Source organism: Physeter macrocephalus, unplaced genomic scaffold (assembly GCF_002837175.3).
Source record: "Physeter macrocephalus isolate SW-GA unplaced genomic scaffold, ASM283717v5 random_165, whole genome shotgun sequence".
In the NCBI taxonomy this organism is placed as follows: domain Eukaryota; kingdom Metazoa; phylum Chordata; class Mammalia; order Artiodactyla; family Physeteridae; genus Physeter; species Physeter macrocephalus.
The window spans coordinates 1197-18670 of NW_021145448.1; the positions used below are offsets into that span (position 1 = coordinate 1197).

At 48.9% G+C, this 17474-nt stretch overlaps 1 protein-coding gene across 3 annotated transcripts; it reads left to right on the plus strand.

Moving 5' to 3' along the window:
* Positions 1-4588: 4588 nt before the first annotated feature.
* On the plus strand, positions 4589-17269 carry MRPL14 (mitochondrial ribosomal protein L14). Of its 3 annotated transcripts, none has more exons than XM_028484325.2 (4): positions 4606-4718; positions 5121-5275; positions 14122-14213; positions 16783-17269. In XM_028484325.2, the coding sequence occupies exons 3-4, from the start codon at positions 14143-14145 to the stop codon at positions 17147-17149; spliced, it is 438 nt and encodes a 145-aa protein (XP_028340126.1). In that variant the 5' UTR covers positions 4606-4718; positions 5121-5275; positions 14122-14142; the 3' UTR covers positions 17150-17269. The 3 variants fall into 3 exon arrangements, with proteins under 3 accessions (XP_007107660.1, XP_028340126.1, XP_028340125.1); XM_028484324.2 differs by lacking the exon at positions 5121-5275 and adding an exon at positions 9557-9627 and having other exon boundaries at positions 4635-4718; XM_007107598.4 differs by lacking the exon at positions 5121-5275 and having other exon boundaries at positions 4589-4718.
* The last annotated feature ends 205 nt before the right edge of the window (positions 17270-17474 follow it).

Consider the following 17474-nt stretch of genomic DNA (forward strand, 5'->3'; position numbering starts at 1 on the left):
ACTACCCTGGTGGCACAGTGGTTAAGAATCCGCCTGCCAATGCAGGGGACATGGGTTCGAGCCCTGGTCTGGGAAGATCCCGCATGCCGTGGAGCAACTAAGCCCGTGCGCCACAGCTGAGCCCGTGCACCTAGAGCCCATGCTCTGCAAGAAGAGAAGCCACCGCAATGAGAAGCCCGCGTACCACAACAAAGAGTAGCCCTTGCTTGCTGCAAATAGAGAAAGCCCACGTGCAGCAACGAAGACCCAACGCAGCCAAAAATATAAATAAATAAATAAATAAATTTTTTTAAAAAAAACAACCCCCATTAACTTAGTAATTGTAGCAGGTGCCATGTATGGAGCACCCACTGTTTCAAGAATATACATTTTTCATTTAATCATTGACACTCCGGAGTTGGATGTCATTGCCATTTTAAGATGAGGGCACGGGGCTCAGAGAAGTTAAGTAAGTTTCCCAAAGTCACACTGCTCACAAAATAATGGACCTGGGGATCAAACCTAGGTCAACTTCTTTCTAAAGCTTTAACACTTTTCAGGGTACCTTGATGCTTTTCTGATGCGCCTAGAACAGGACTCTGCAGACCACAGAAGCTTCATGAACACTCATTACGAGTTCTCTGGCTAGAGAACACCACAGCACTGTGAGAATGTGTGTGTTTAGGTGTGTAAACTTGTGTTGATATGTGTATCTGTGTGTGGGGGGGGTGGGAAGTGGGGAGCTGGGTGACTACATGGCAGTCCACGGAAATGAAGAGAGTCGTTGGTCTCTAAGTGGGGGTGTGTATGTGGGTGTGTCTGGGAGCCTGGGTATGTAAACATAAGGTGCACCAGGAAAGGTTAAAGGTAGGTACAGGTATCTTACTGTGGTAATTGGGGCGCCTCTACACAAGTCCCCCCCTCCCTTAAGTCCCAACTCTAATGCACTCCAGAAATCGATCCAGCCCATACCCACTCCTTGCCTGTTTCTCTCCAAAACTCCAAGGCTCCACCAGGCCAGAATGTAATGGGTACAAACCCCTGGAGCAGCATCCCCCTTCCATTCTATCCTCTCCACTCCAAGGAAGGTGGAAAATTCTGGGAACTCCTACATAAGGGGACCCAGTAGAGTAGGTGAGGGTCCAGGTACGTGCTTAGTAACTGAAGTCACCAGGTCCATCTGCTGCCTCCCTCTTTACAGTCACAGAGCACTCTCCCCTCTGCAACTACACTGCTCTTCCCACCTGCACCAACAGGAAGGCAGGGCACACTCCCCATTTGACAGGGCAGGAAGCAGGGACCTGGGGTGGAGAAGCCACTCACAGGGAGGTCACAGGGCAGGAAAGGGTGGAGCCAGGGCTGGTGGCTCGGCTTGCTGACAGGGTACTCCAAGCTCTTAATTGTGGAGGCGGGGTTGCTGGGCTCAATTTCACCCAGGGCAGCTGCTCTCAAAGCCTTCACTGAGAGCAGATGAGAGAAGGGAAGAGACTGAGGCAGAATGTTTGGGGGAAGGAGGGGCAGTTTATCCACTCCACAGGGTTGCCTGAGTCAGTGGTATCCCAGAATTTCTCTAGCCTGACACTGAGGCTTTAGCTGGAAGTGTGCAGGGAAAGTGATGGAGGATTTTATTTCTAGCTAACTGATGGTTACTTTATCATCAAGAAGTGTTTGCATGGTGGGGGTGGGGTGGGGAGGGAGCTATAAATTTAAAGTTTTTTTCTTAAAGAGTTACTAGGGAAGATTTAATTTAGGGCTTGGGATCATAGGAAGGCAGTGTGGTCTGTTGGGAGGAGATGAAGATGGAGGCTAGTTCTGTTACTATGTAACCTGGGCCTCAGTCTTTCATCGTGTAACAAAGAGATATTAATGCTCCATCCCTACCAACTTCAGAGAGATGGGCAAAAATGCATCCACAAATGAGGATAAAAGTGGTAGGAAAAGAATGCATTTATCAAATACCTATTTAACTCGTATTTTGTGCCAGGCACTGTTCTAAGTGCTTTACAAATGTTATCTTGTTTACTCCCCATCACAACCCTAGGAGCACAATGAGGTACAGAGAGTGTACATCACCTGCTCGATGGCACACAGCTAGTCTGCGATAGATCTGGGTATGGACCTAGGCAACCTGGCTCAAGGCCATGCTTTTAACCACCGTACTTTTCGGCCTCAGCCAACAGAGGAGCCACTTCCATCAGGATGCTGGGGGTTGGGGGTTGGGGGTTGGGAGCTACAGCTCTGGAGAAATGCCACACCCTATTTCTACCTGTTTGCCGTCCCTCTTGCTTCTAGCTCCCAGACCTCCCACCCTGGGTTTGTGATTTCAGGTTCTGAGGCAGGTGTACGGGACTGGCAACAGAGCCTGGTGGTTAAGAGTACAGGCTCTAGGATGAGACAGATCTGGCTTCTGACCTGGCGACACTACCTCACCACCCTGGGCCTCAGTTCCTTTGTCTGTAAATGGGGATAATAATTCAGTCATGTGGTTGTTTTGAGGATTAAACAAGATGATTTAGGTAAAGCTCTTAATACAGTTCAAGGTACAAATGGGTTCTAAAAAAATTAGCTACTGTTATCAATAAAGTGTGGAATAAAAGGGGTTGGTTTAATGAAGGAGAACTGGTAAAAAGCAAAATAAAATAGAATTTAATATGCTAGAACCCCTCAGTCTGGATGGGCTTCTTGTCTAGACCTAAGGGCTTACACTGCTTTCAGGACTCTGCCACCGAGTGGCAGAGAATGTTTCCAAACTCTTCAAACAAACTGATCCATCCGTAGCAGGCTGGGAGGTGGGGGCATGGGAGGGTGGTGCTATGCCAGGATGGGTCAGAAGTTCAGGGAAGAGACCTCTTATTGATCCACTACCAGGCAGGGCGCCAGGCTCTTTACCTGTACTATCTAGTTTGATGCCCATGAGTAATCTCGTAAGGAGATGGTAGTAAACATACTTTTTAACTGACACTAAGGTTCAGACAAGTTAAGTAACTTGTCAAGGTCGCACAGCTAAAGAATGGCAGAGCTGGAATTTGAACCCAGGTCTCCAAAACTGTTGTAATTGGAGGGAACTTGTAGAATGTCCAAAAGGGGATTGTTAGCTACTCACCACCTGCCTTCTGCCTTGACACATCCCTACCCACCCACCCATAGGCCAAGACCCAACTGGGTGAGCCAACAGCAGGCCCCAGCATGTGCCACCTGGGGCATGCCAGGGCCTGGACCCTCTGGTACCCTGGAGGACAGTCATGCTGCCAGCACCCCACCCCCCCCAGCCCCCCGCTGGAAGCCTGACAGACACTGTCACTCCCCTCCTCACATGTTCCTGGGAGGCAGGTCTGGGGGCCCCTCCTCAGGAGGGGCTAGAGCGGCCTCACTCTTCCTGGGCTGCTGCAGACCCAAGGAGAGGCTAGAGAGTAGTATTGGGTACAGAAGTCCTGGCCCTCCTGCCTGTGCGCCCCCCTCCACCCCTCCAGGAAAGTGGAGTGCTGAGCGGCCAGACCTCCACCCAGGGGACCCAGGCAGAAGGCAGCACAGAGCCCCAAGGGCAGCTGGCCCCTCTGACCTCTCCTCTCCACTTCCCAAGCGTCCTTCTCTTCTGGGGAAGAAGGCGCCAAAGCTTTGGGACTGTCTTCCCTAGGTGGTCCAGCAGGCCAGGAGGGACAAAGCACACCGCCCCCCCTCCCCCCAACAGGGCCTTTGCCCCACTCCGGTTCCGAGTCCGAATCCTTCCCCCACCGCACCCTCCAACGCAGGCCCGGGCGGCTCATGAATGAACTGTACTGTGTGGGGCGCAAGGAGAGGACTCGCTCCCGGGGCCAGTCGCCTCCCCAGCCCTTTGACCAGTCCCCAGACGGACCGGGGGCAGCGGCCGGCCTCGCAAACCCTGCCCTTGCCGGAGCCCGAACCCCTACCCCGGGCCGGCTTCTGGGGTTCTCGGCCCCTGGAGCAGGAGAAAAGATAAAAGACCCCGAGGACATTGGACTTGGAGACCCTGGAATTCAAAACTCGGGGGCGGCAGATTCCCCACAGCGGCGGCGGGCTGATGGGGCGCTGCTGGAACCGCGGAGGGGACGCGCACCTGGACCGGGCAGGTGGGAGAAGAGTGGCGCTAGGGGGCCGGGGGCGGGGGTCCCACCCCTCGGATCTCTCGAGGGGTGGGGACAGAGGTAGGTGTACCTCTGGACCCCCGGCAGGGGTCGGAGCACTCACATGATAGGCTCAGGACGGTGCGGGGTTGGGGGCAGCGCGCGGCACCACTGGTCCCGCGGGCCCGGGCACCTCTGGGTCCCGCAGGAGGTTGAAGGGAGGGGACGCGCAGCTGAGACCGGGGTTTTTCTTTGGGTGGTGGTGGGATCCTCAAAGAAAAGAGAGGGGGCTGGGGAAGGGTCTCGTACTCACCCCCAGGCGCAGACTCAGCTCCGGCTCGGAGCCCCGGGTTGGGGCGGGGCGGGGCTGGGGGAGGGGGAGGGGGAGTCGCTGGGCGGCTGGAGCTCCGGGCTCCTGCGGCGGCCGCGGCAGTGTCTGGGGGAGGGGGAGCGGGAGGAGGGAGGGGGAGGATGAGGGGGCGGGGCCGCGCAGGTCCCTCCCCCCACGCCGGCACACGCAAGGAGCGGGCGCACTCTCAGATCGCCGTCCGCCCAGGTGGGTCCGACGCGCAGGCGCAGGGCGAGAGGCCGCGTACGGGGAAGGCGGCCCTGGGCCTGTGGGGGCCCGCGGCGGGATATTCCAGGGCGGCGAAGGCGGTATGGAGTGTGGGGGGGAGGGGACGTCACTCTCCTAACTCTGCTTCCTCTCTCCCTTGCTTCCCCGCAGGAAGGGTGGCGCACACTCCGGGATGGGTGAGGAAGGGCCGGAGTGAGGATCGTGGGCCCTCTGGGGGCCGAGGGGCAGTGGGAGGGTCCCGACAGGGAAGGAGGCCTCTGACCCGGACCCTTCTCCCTCCCATCCCCCAAGGGCGGCGAGGGCTCCGGTGGCCACTGCGACCCGCGCTCACCTGCCTTCCCGGGGACTGGGCGGGCTGCCGCTAGGTCTCACGAGGTGGCCTCGGCCGATCTCTCTGGCGCGGCTCCTCGGGTTTGTCTACTTCTTTCTCCCTTTCCTTTCCCAACCTGAGTTTTGAGATGACTTTGTGACTCGTTTGCCAGGCGCTTCTGTGGTGTGGAGAGTGAGTCCACCGCTTTCACTGTCATGCCGACGAGTGGCTACCCCGGCTCCAGGGGTTTCCCTGGTTTCTCATTTCATCAGAGGCTGCACCTGCCAGGGATTAAGGCTGGAAAGAAGAGAGAGAGAGGGGAAGGAGGTGTGTGTGTGTGTGTGTGTGTGTGCGCGCGCGCGCGCGCATAGCTCCTGTATGTTACCCACAAAATAGATCACAGAGGCACACGGAATACCAACTTTTCTATTTAATTGCGGGGTCCTGGACTCTTCCCTTCAGGCTTGATGGGGGATGGTCTGGGGACAGAAAGGAAGTATTGCTTTTCACGGTGGGCAGTAAATGAACTTTGCTACCCAAAGAGATTGATGGACTGAATTTATAAAGAGGTTAACAAAAGAGCATATGACAGAGTCACCTCGGGTTACTAGGGAAAAGCAGGGAAATTGGGAGATACTTGAACTTGGGCTGCTGGACAGAGAAAGGGCACTGCCTACCTGGGTGTGTCTGGTTCTTGTGGCTGGTCAGTGTCTCTGCTGTCTGCTGGCTTTTTCAAGGGTTCATTAGTAGCTTGTGGAATGCAGCTGTAAGGTTTTGATGCAGTTCAAACTGAATTCCCATTCAAACTGAGTCCCATCGGTTAGTTGGAAATCAGTTTAGTGGATCATGGCCATCATTTAAGAAAAAATGAAGTAGAATAGAAAATATCAGAGAGCATTGTACTTAGTAAGGGTAAGTATTGTTTCTGGACACTTGCTTCAGGTATACACACGTGTGAGTGTGTGTGAGTGTATTAGGAGGTGTTATGCAATGCGTTTCTGTGTGTCACAGAAAAGTTCGAAACGCATTGGTTTCCTCTGTTCTCCTGTTTGCGCCCTTGCCTTCATCAGGCTGCGTTTTAGAGTCCTTTAAAATTGTCCACGAGGATGCAATTAGCACACCAGGGATATAGAATAAAGAACAGAGTGGGTTTCTTTTTTCAGGGAGGTTACTATGCTAGAAGACAGTTTACCTTTTGCTCATGGAAATACATACAATGGAAGAGCAAGGATTTTGTTGGGGTAGGAAGTAGGTTGCCTTCCTAAGAAGGCCAGAAAGGGAGGTGGGGTTAAGCTGTGTATGGTAGACTGCCTGGTGAGAGGAGTCTTTGTAGGTTTGAATTCTGGGAGCTGTTTTGGGTAGCAGCAAGACGTTTAGATGAAAAGGAATCTGTCCTATTTGTGTTGTTGTTGTTTTTCCCTTTTATGGAATTGTCCATTTTGCCTTTAGAGCTTCTTGGATGTATATTTTTTATGGAACTTTTTACATGTTGTGTTGATTTTATGGTTGTAAATCTGGTGTGATCCATTGCCAAGTAGCCCTTGTAATGGATATGTGGAAAATGGAAATGGGAGTCTGTAGTTACCTGGGTTTGGGACCCCTGAGGATCACTAGGAGGCATTTCTCATGTATTATTATCTTTTTAATAATGCAGTTAGGCGTGTTAACATGTGGTGGATTCCAGATCTATTTCTGCCTGTGCCTAATTAGGGTCACCACATATTAACAGACAGAGAGAAGAGGAAACATTTCAGAAAGACCGAAATGAGAACTGAATGAAGTACACCATGGAATCCATGAAGGAACAATGGCCAAAATGTTTTATTAGTGCCCCTGAATATGAAGGGTAAAAACCTTCCCTGGAGTCCATTTTTTAGGTGCTCAGTTGAGCACTGAGCATAATTATTTAGACTCTCCTCATCATCTAGAATCTTACATGATGCAAGAGTCCTTTGAAGCCTGTCTTACCCCACTCCTGTCTTGGGGGATTATGACACCTGGACCCACGTAAGATGGATTTTCCTATTGTTTTCGTTACTTGGATAGTTCTTATGGCCGTGTGGGAACTTGGGAGGGTCTCAAAAATCGGGTTACAATTGATCCTTTTTAGAGGCCAGTGGTTTGTTCTGGTTCACCCTGGTGTGATTTTACATGTGTATTAACAATGACAAACAGCTTGTACGAGAGGGCTATGATTCAGATCCCAGAAATATTCCTCTGGGTCAGGTAATATGCTCTCTTATTAAGAAAAGTGCCAGGTAGCTTATTATTCACCAGTGAAACACAACTCAGAGCGAGAAAGTCTTCTTGTCGAAAACTTTAAAAAAAATAATCATCTACGTCTTTCGAAGAGAGGGAGTACTTTTCCTATTCTACTTTAAGCTGAAAAACACTTTCAGGACTGAGTGATCTTAAAGAGACACCCATTGTGCTGCCCTGAGAATCAGGGAGTGAGACTGTTCTCCCTGGTCAGAATCTGGGAAACAAACTGCTTATGCTGCAGACCTGGGCCCTACTGGTTAATTCAGAGAGGGGTTCTCCCACTTGAAAAACCATCCCTTACATGAGTGAAGCTAAAACACGTTCATTTCCTTGCCTCTTTGCTCTTACCAATGACCCTTGCTTGACAGAGTCACTGAGGCCTGGAGTAGTGGACTCCAAGGAAACAGACTTGGCAGGAGAGGAGGGGAGGAGGGGTGGAGGAGATACCCTTTCTTTGGGCTTTTCATCCCACCCCGTTCCCCTGCCTGCCCACCTGACATCTCTATAAACCTGGCTCCTTGCCACTGGCTTGGTAGAGGTACTCATAGGAAAGAAATATGTACGTGATTAAGTAGAATTTACCTTTGCCTTGTGCAGTTTTTCTGAGTTAGACCATACCAAGAATGTTATAAACTTATTTCTGGAACTATAGGTGTTTGCACACCTTTGAGGTGGGGATGGCAGGGGAGCAAAGCTGGAAATAGGTAAAATCTACACATTGAAAAACCAACTTGAATAATGGAGAACTGTCAGATATTTTTAAGAACCACAATTTTAAATCTGTAACAAGGTGGAGCAAACAAATATACAGATAAATAAACATGTATAGTTAACCAACAGATAGAGACAAGAACCCTGGAAACGTTTTTTTCTTTGTGAACCAGATTGAGAACTGGGGTCCTCACTGGTAGCCATGGTAGAAACAGCCCATGGTGCTAATGAGGGATTGCTATTGCTTCTTGATAGTAACGCTGTGAAAATTCACACCTTTGCAAATGTATCAGAATCAGCTTCAGCGTTGGTCCTGGGCTGTGCTGTTTGTGGTGCAGATATCTATTGAAAAGACAGCTTTTTAATTCCTGAGTTTTAAAAGATTATGTGGCAGCTTTAAGAGAGGAGAAAGAATACTTGCACTATGTGGGGTGTGTTTGTTTCTGTGAAGTTTATTAGTGGTTAAAGCAGCACCTTAGCCGGGCAAGTATTGTGCAGGGTGTAGTAGAGACAGCCTTCTACCCTTCTTCCCTTCCTAGGACAAGCCGACAAGTTGCTTAGCAATTCTGACTTAATTTCTTCACCTGTGAAATGGCACTTACTCTATTGAACCTTCAGAACTGTTCAAAATCCTTAGGAATCAACCCTCCCCAAACTGTTGCTCTTTGTTATTTATCTTTCTGTTTCCAGTGGGTGCTCAAGAATGAAATCGACCAAGAAAGTGATCTGTGTGAAAGTACTTTGAGAACTGTACCATGGGGCTTCCCTGGTGGCGCAGTGGTTGAGAATCCGCCTGCCGATGCAGGGGACACGGGTTCATGCCCCAGTCCGGGAGGATCCCACATGCCGCGGGGCGGCTGAGCCCCTGAGCCATGGCTGCCCTCCCCAAACTGTTGCTCTTTGTTATTTATCTTTCTGTTTCCAGTGGGTGCTCAAGAATGAAATCGACCAAGAAAGTGATCTGTGTGAAAGTACTTTGAGAACTGTACCATGGGGCTTCCCTGGTGGCGCAGTGGTTGAGAATCCGCCTGCCGATGCAGGGGACACGGGTTCATGCCCCAGTCCGGGAGGATCCCACATGCCGCGGAGCGGCTGAGCCCCTGAGCCATGGCTGCTGAGCCTGCGCGTCCGGAGCCTGTGCTCCGCAAGGGGAGAGGCCACAACAGTGAGAAAACCGCATACCACAAAAAAAAAAAAAAAAAAAACAAAAAACTGTACCATGTATACTTATGTGAGGTTAAAAAAACTCACAAAAGTTTTTTTTAAACTTCCTGAAAGAGAATCCTTCCGGGACAAATCAGTAATGAGTATTTAAGCAACAAATAAGAGTACTTTTTGGTCCATTGGGGCGAAACCTGTAGGAGATGGGAAGGACTGTCAGCATGACAGGGCAGAAGGTCCAGGGAGTTCCCTTTTGTTTTTTGTTTCCTCGAAGTTGCCAGGCCTCTGCTTTTTCCTGCTTTAATTAAGAAGGACATTTATATCCTTACACTAGGCAGAGTTTGTCTGTTTTGTGGCTGGGCTTTGCACTTGATTTCTCCTAGTGTTTCTTTTCACTTCTGTCACTTACTAACAGAATCTCCTTTAAACACTCTTTTGCAGTTGGGCTGAACTTTTTTTGTCTCTTTTCTTTAGAACCTGTTTCTCTTGAAAGGCCTTTAAAATTTATGAAACGTGCCAGGCACCTAAAGATGGAAATTGTTCAGGTAGAAACAATGTATAAATATATGTGGATCTGTGATACTAAGTACAACATTTTGCTGATTCCTAAAGTTCAAGTAATGGCACTTTCTGGCTTTTCACAAAGCATCAGGCTCTTTCTGTCTGCTTTTCTAGTTCAGTCTCTATGTATTACAATTAGCTAAAAATGAGCTCTCAGTGTCTAGGAAGCTCCCCCAAGTTACTGGGAGCCTGGGTGGAGGGCACAAGAAAGACCACCAACCCACCAACATGGAGCCTCTCTGGAGCTGGAGGATGAATTGCAATTGCAGATAAATTTTATACATTTAACAGATACTCACTGAGCTCCATTTGTGTGCCAGGCACTGTTCTAGGTCCTGAGCATGCAGCACTGGACGGGGCAGGCACGGTCCCTGCTCTCACGGAGCAATGTTCTTCCAATGGGACCTATAAGGTGATGCCAAGTGAAAAACTCACTTGTGTGTCCCTAAAATCTACAGTCCTCCCTGGCCTCCAGAACTGAAGGGAGATCTTAAACTAAGATTTGAAGTAAGCACGGCTCTTGGATTGTATTAAGTAATTTCTCTCCCTCTCTCATTCTCTCTTGCCTTCCTTCTCTTGCCCTCCCCATCCCCCCACCCCCAGAGGTTATGATTCACACTCTAAACCTGGATGGCAGTACTAGTGCTGACCAGGAAGTGGCATGAAAAGCCATCTCTGGCACTGGAGTCTTCCGAATACCTGGCTTCCTCTGAGGGAGAGTAGAGGAGGAAATATCATTGGAGTTAGCTTCCTGTGCAAACACAGGACTCAATAACGTTGCCTGTGAGACAAAGCACTCTATACAGACTGATCTGAAGTGAATCAGGGCCTATGTCTACAGGATGGATTTATCCTAGGAAGTAACATCAAGGTCAGTCAGTTGCTTTGAAATAAATTGCAGCCCTCATTACTCTTACCTGATCTGAGCCAGTTGTTTAGTGGTGCGATGGTGTTTTTTCACAGTGGGCAGTGTAAGCACCAGACCCAGGAGATGATTCCAGGGGCCTGTAGACATAGCATGAGCTAATCCTCTCACGACCAGCACCATGGTTCTCCTAAAGCATGTTTGCATGTGATGTGCTGTTTCCCGATATACAGATGAGATCTCTACAGTGTGTGGATTTCCCTGTGTCGAGCCGTGGGTGGGGAAATCTGTCTTTCTGTTGGCTACCTCATTTATTTTATTCAACAAGTATTTATTGTACTCCCACTCTATCAGGACCTGCTGGGATCTTTTGCTGGGGTTACAGTGGAGGGGACCACAGATTTTTTTGTATACAAATATACAAGTATATTTGCTTCTTTTATGCTTTCAAGTTCATAGGAATGCTTACTGCTGTCCATTTGATGTCTTTAAGTCCTTTGGGTCTGGAGGTCACTATCAGATCCACCAAAGAGCTAGTGAAAAGTCTTTGAATTTGGTCTTTTCTTGTGAAAATGGAGGTGCTCCCTGCAGACGTGAATGTATTACTTTTGTGTTTGAGGGTAGTACAGGTAATCCGGAGTCTGTGTGATTCCTGAGTTCCTATAGTGAGTTCAGATGCCATGTTGTCAAGATCTCTGTGGTTTCTGTGGACAGTGAGTAGCAAGAACTAGAATGTTAAGGGCTATCAGCCTTATCTCCAAAAAAAAAGAAAAAAAAATCCAGATTTATTCCCTGTCTGAGTTTGGGTAGTGAAAATTGGAACAGTGAGAGTTCCTTTGGCACAGGATGCCCAGATGTCCTTGGTGTGCAGGAGGGATGACAGCAGATGCTGCAGCCTTACACAGAGCTGCTCGCAGGAGGTGTGTTTGGGGCCAGGGCAGTTTGGTTGGGCAGAGATGGACCCAGGTTGTGGTGGTGGCTTCTCAGCAAGGCACAGAGAGGGGGCCTGGGTGTGGTTTGTGCACAGACTGCCCTGTAGATTTTAGGGAGGTGCCTTGAATGGTGGGGTTTGTTATGCCCAAGTTGGGAAAGTTCTGGGAAGCCTCCAGGCACTTCTACACTTCTTGGACTCACATAAATGCTCTGGAGGAAGTGATGCAGTGTGGAGAGGCTGGATGTTGCAATTCTCAGGAGAGGGAATGTGGGTGGTGCTGGACTAACCTTGAGGGTTCTGTGGAGGAGCCGAGGAGCCTCTTTTCTCCCAGGGAGTGAGAGTAGGGACCCGCCAGCATCAGATGGGAAGGCTTGGCTGAGATTGGACGTAACTGCAGCCTGGACCAGAAGGACTGCTTTTCAGAGCTACTTTTTTAATTCCTTTTTTTAAAAGCCAATTTTCCATTATTGCTCAGAGTGTGGAGCTCTTCTTGCCACCTACACTTCAAATTGTATTCAAAACCTGAATTGGATGAAAGTGAATGACTTTCACCTGCTGTTTGTCTACATTTCAGTTGATTCAGCAAGCACTGAGTTAGGTCTGAGTAAAATGTTCATGTGACATCAGTATTCTTGATGGAACAAGAATGCTCTAACAGTTGGAAAAATATTAATATTTAAGTTAAGGTTACCATATTAACTCTGCTGATTTAGAGGGTGGGTTCAGGGAGCCGACTACTGGGGTTCAGATTTCAGCTTTGTCACTCCTAGCTGTGCAACTTGGGCAGATTATCTAACCTCTCTGGGCCTCATTTCCTCCTGTATAAAATGGGGCTAATAATAGTGTCCATTTGGTAGTTTTTGTGAGGCTTAAATGAGATGATAATGTAAAGCACTTAGACACATTATAACTAGTCAATACATTTTCATAAAGAAAGAAAGCAGAAAAAGACGAGGTGACCCTCAAAGCTGCCTCTCACCCTGAGCTCCTGTGTGAAGTGGGCTTTGTACGGCAGAGTGAGGCTGGAGGATGTGGAGGGAAGACCCTTGGACCTAAGCTGAGTCCACTTCTGGTTCTGCTTCTGCCTTTGGCTAGTTATGGGGCTTTATGCGAGTCCCTTCCTCTCTCTGTATCTCGGTTTCCTAATCTTCGAAACGGGACGTGATGTGATGATGATGATGATGGAGAGGGCTAATAGATATTGAGTGCGGGCATCATGCTCTGTGCTTTGCGTGGCTTAGCTCATGACTGTCTTGTGAGTAGGTGTTACAGGTGGGGAAACCCCACGTTACAGCTGGGGAAGCCGAAGCTCATACTTCCTTCTCCAGGGCTACCAAGCTGCGAAGGTAAAGCTGGCCTTGTCTGATAGTCTTTGATTCTGTGTGTCAGATGTTAGTAGTTCTATAAGTAGGCCGCCTTCTTTTGCATATGTTTCTGATCATATTTACATTTTGGCCAATGCTTCCTGGGTTGTCTTAAGGAAAACACTGGCGAATAAGCTTGAGGTTTGAGGCTAAATTGTAGTTAATAAGCATTTCTGGAGTGTTTAGGTATTTCTGTGAAAGTAAATAGTGAGTTTTCCCCCACCATTATTAAATAAAATCTTATCTAAGGTGCTTTGAACTTATGCAAGGCAAAGCTATGAGTAAATACTACAGTGGTAGAGGCTTTCTCAGCAGAGCTCTTGAATGAGGCCCTCTGTAGCCAAACATGTGGGTGGAAAACAGGCATGTCTTGCAGCTGGAATTACCAGCTGGCTATAGGTTTTTCTTAAATATTCCCCTCACTGGTGCCCAGGTGTTTCAGGAACCTGGGGATGGCCATATTTGTTGGTGCTAGGGAGCAGAGGGTTGAGGTTTTGCAAGCTGCAGTCACCAGTGTTGGGTTGGCGTTTACTCTTTTGTCTCCAGCTTGCTCTCCCAAAGCCCACTTTCAGCTGCAGTGTGGGGGTAGGTAGTTTTTCTTTTTCTTTCTTTTTTTTTTTTAATTGGGGTATAGTTGCTTTACAATATTGTGTTAGTTTCTGCTGTACAGCGAGTAGGTAGTTTTTCTATGTTACGTTGTCATTTGGGAGACCGACCCAAATAGAGGCCTTGGTCAGTGACTTGGCAAGGGCCTCCTTTGGCACTACTTTGCTAACCTTGAGCTGTCCAGGTGTTCTGGCTTTTACATTTGGGGGAAAGGTGATGTGGTGACAGACAACCTGGGCAGCTGCTCAGATAATCTACTTTCCCCCAGGGAGTAAAAGTTCTGGTTTCAGGAGGCACACAAGTGTCAACAAGGGGCCAGTGTGCAGGTTTTCCTCTGTGGAGGATGTGGGAAGTGCTTCCTGCCTGGGTGTGTCCCAGAGGATTCGTGCTGTGGAGGTGATATAATTATGAAGGCATTCTCTGTGCTGTTGTGTAACCTACAGTGAGAACTGTGGTGGGCCATTCCAGCTCTCTGACCCCAGTTAGAATATGAATCAGCAAAATTGCAGCTGGAGTTCCATCTAATCATCTGCATATCTTTTAACCACCAAGATTTATATTTAGAGACTAATGATCTTGTGCTCGAAGTGCCATCTCCCACACAAGTCCCCAAAAATCTTAAAAAAAAAACACAAAACACCAAAACTACTGGCTCTGAATGTGGACATTGACTTAGAAATAAATCCTTTCCCCCCCTTTTTCCCTGCAGGATTTGCCATCTTGGGATCCCATGGCTTTCTTTACTGGGCTCTGGGGCCCCTTCGCCCACGTGAGCAGAGCACTGAGCCAACGCTGTTTCAGGTAACTTTTCCTATTAAGTTCTTAAAGCTGTGTCTTTGAGTAAGCCTCCCGTCAGGGTGGGGTATTGGTGACTAGAGTGGGAGTGGAAACTCAGGGAGGTGGGCTTGGGGTCAGGGAAATCTAAAGGCATAGATGGAACTGGGGTTTGGTCAGGCCAGGTGAGGGAGATAGGTAAGGAGGCGATATTGCTGTTGAGGATGGGATTGGGAATGGATATGGAGAATGATGAAACCTCCATCCTTGCCAGACTCTTACAGTGAATCTGATGTCTCTCGACCCTATCATTCCTCCAGTACATTAAAACCTTCTCTTTTAAGGAAATGTATATATATACATTTTATATACACTTTATATATATATACACACACATGTACTCTCTCTATATACATATATGTGTATATATACATATATACTCTATATATATGTATATATACACAGATATACTCTATATGCATATATATACATTTTATATAAAGTATATATCTATATACTTTATATATATATGAGTATATATACTCAGTCACATTGCTATACACCTGAAACTAACAGAACATTGTAAATCAACTATAATACTTCATTTTTAAAAAACATATAAATAAAATAAAAGGGGGGAAAACCCTTCTCTCTTAAAAATGGAATATATATATATATATTTTAAAATCACATACTTATTAACATAAACTCAAGCATGATGGAAGTTTGACAACCTCTCCCCTCCCCGTTTAGATGCTAAGCCAGGGCGGAGAGCACAGGTTGCATTCCTGTTGGCAAACATGCCTTTTGGCCCTGTTCATGCACTCGTTCCGCAAGTGTTTACTGAGCCCTGTGCCCAGGGTTGGTCATAGAGAGATGAATAAGAATTGCTTCCTGCCCTGGAAGAGTTCTCACAGTTGGCCACAGGAGCAAAGTTGGAAACAAATAACTCTAAGAAAATGTGACCAGTATAATAATAGAGGCTTGTACAGTTCTTTGGAAGGCCCGAGGCAGGGGCTGCTAACGGAGGAGGAGGAGGAAAAGAGGAGGATAGCAGCTGCCTTCCCAGAAGGCAAATGGGGGCAGGTCCTGTCCAGGCCCCCAGGGAGGGCCAAGAGGCCAGGCACGCTTGGAGAGCTCCAGGGATTCCTGGCCATCGGGGCTCAGAGTGAATGTGTGAGTGGCAGGATAGAGGACCTCAGAAGGCAGGTACATAGAGGCCAGGTTGTTGACAGTGTATACAGTGGGGAACCACTGACCAGTCCTGAGCAGGGGAGTGGCCTCCGTTTTATATTCTTTTTTTTTTTTTTTTTTTTTTGTGATACGCGGGCCTCACTGTTGTGGCCTCTCCCGTTGCGGAGCACAGGCTCTGGACGCGCAGGCTCAGCGGCCATGGCTCATGGGCCCAGCTGCTCTGCGGCATGTGGGATCTTCCCGGACTGGGGCATGAACCCATGTCCCCTGCATCGGCAGGCGGACTCTCAACCACTGTGCCACCAGGGAAGCCCCCGTTTTATATTCTAAAAAGAGCTCTTGGTTGGCAGAGTGAGGTGCGCAGGGAGCTGGTTAGGACACTAATGTAATAGTCTTGGTGTAAGAGAGTGAGCTGCTGGATGAAGGAAGTGTCGACGGGGGTGGAAGGAAAGGACAGAGGTGTTTAGGAGTGGTGTCAGTAGAACGGGGTAGCCAGTGGATGGTGATGGAGAGAGGTTTATGGCTCAGGAGCTGAATTTTCTGGAGAAGCCATCATCTAGGCAGGAAACACAGCAATGGGAGGAGGTTTGCAGGGGGAGGCGATGAAGTCACTGTAGGACCTACTGAGTTTGCAGCATCTGTACGACACATGAGGAGTTGGAGTGGAAATATAGGACCGAAAGATAGGAGAGGAGTGGGGCTGGAGATGGAATTTACTAGCTGGAAACAATGGGGATAGAGAACCTTGCCCAGGGTAGGCATGTGGAATGAGAGAAGAGGACCCCGGGTCACCCGGGAGAACACCAGCACTAGGGTCCTAGCGGCAGCAAACTAGAATTCCCACTGTCATCAGATGGCTTAATAATAGCTTATTTGCCTTTAATAGGTACTCTTATAGTGGGGAAAAATACATTAAAACAAAAGATTGCTACCTTGACTTATTTTCAGTTTCTGCTGTGTTGTGTCAAAGGACTCCCTTAGCAGACATACTCACTTGTACCTTCTGGTTCTCAGCAACATGTAGATGGGACATTTGGTGATCAGTGTATTCTGGGGGAGCAGGTTTTGCAGGCTAGGCAGTGGGCGAGGCCTGGCCCATAAGGTATTCCCTTAATCCTCAGAGGCCTTTTGGAAACCAAAGGCTTTAAATTAAGTCTGCCATGCAGTTTGTTGTAACAGAATATCAGGTCCTCTTTAAAACCCATCCAGATCGAGGTCCTGACCCGGCAGCAGAAGCCGTGAAGAACTGTGAGAGCACTGCCTTGGGCACAGAGAAGCCTTCCCAGGCACCGCCTCTGTCAGGGCCCTGCTAATGTGCACGCTGCCAAGCCTGGTCTGGCAGAGGCCTCTGCGCCCTGACCAGCAGAGATGCAGACCTCAGACTCTTTTCCTCTTTCGCCAGCACCACTGGGAGCCTTGGTGCAATTCAGAAGATGACGCGGGTGCGTGTGGTGGACAACAGTGCCCTGGGAAACACCCCGTACCATCGCCCTCCTCGCTGCATCCACGTCTATAAAAAGAACGGGGTGGGCAAAGTGGGCGACCGGATCCTGCTGGCCATCAAGGGGCAGAAGAAAAAGGCGCTTATTGTGGGGCATCGTATGCCCGGTCCCAGGATGACCCCCAGGTTCGACTCTAACAACGTGGTCCTCATCGAGGACAACGGGAACCCTGTGGGGACCCGAATCAAGACACCCATCCCCACCAGCCTACGCCAGAGGGAAGGCGAGTTTTCCAAGGTGCTGGCCATTGCCCAGAACTTTGTGTGAGCAGAGCCCAGGCACCGGCTGCCTGGGGGGCTCATGGATGGAGCCGTTCTGAGAGCTGTGCCTCTGCTGAGAGGGAGCCCGGGGCGCAGTGTGCTGTGAGAAAATAAATGTTTTCCTATACGTTTCTTCCTGAGCTTTCTGGGTGTGGCCATGGGGTCAACGGTACTGAAACAGTTAAAAGGTGCCACGTGAGATGGTCGTCTTTGCCTACAGTAGCCTGTGAGCTCACCCAGGATTATCAGGCTCTGGAAAACTGGGGTACAAGCCAAATGCCAATTTGTAGATATGCAGTGGAATATCACTTTCTAGCCAGGCAAACTGTTTA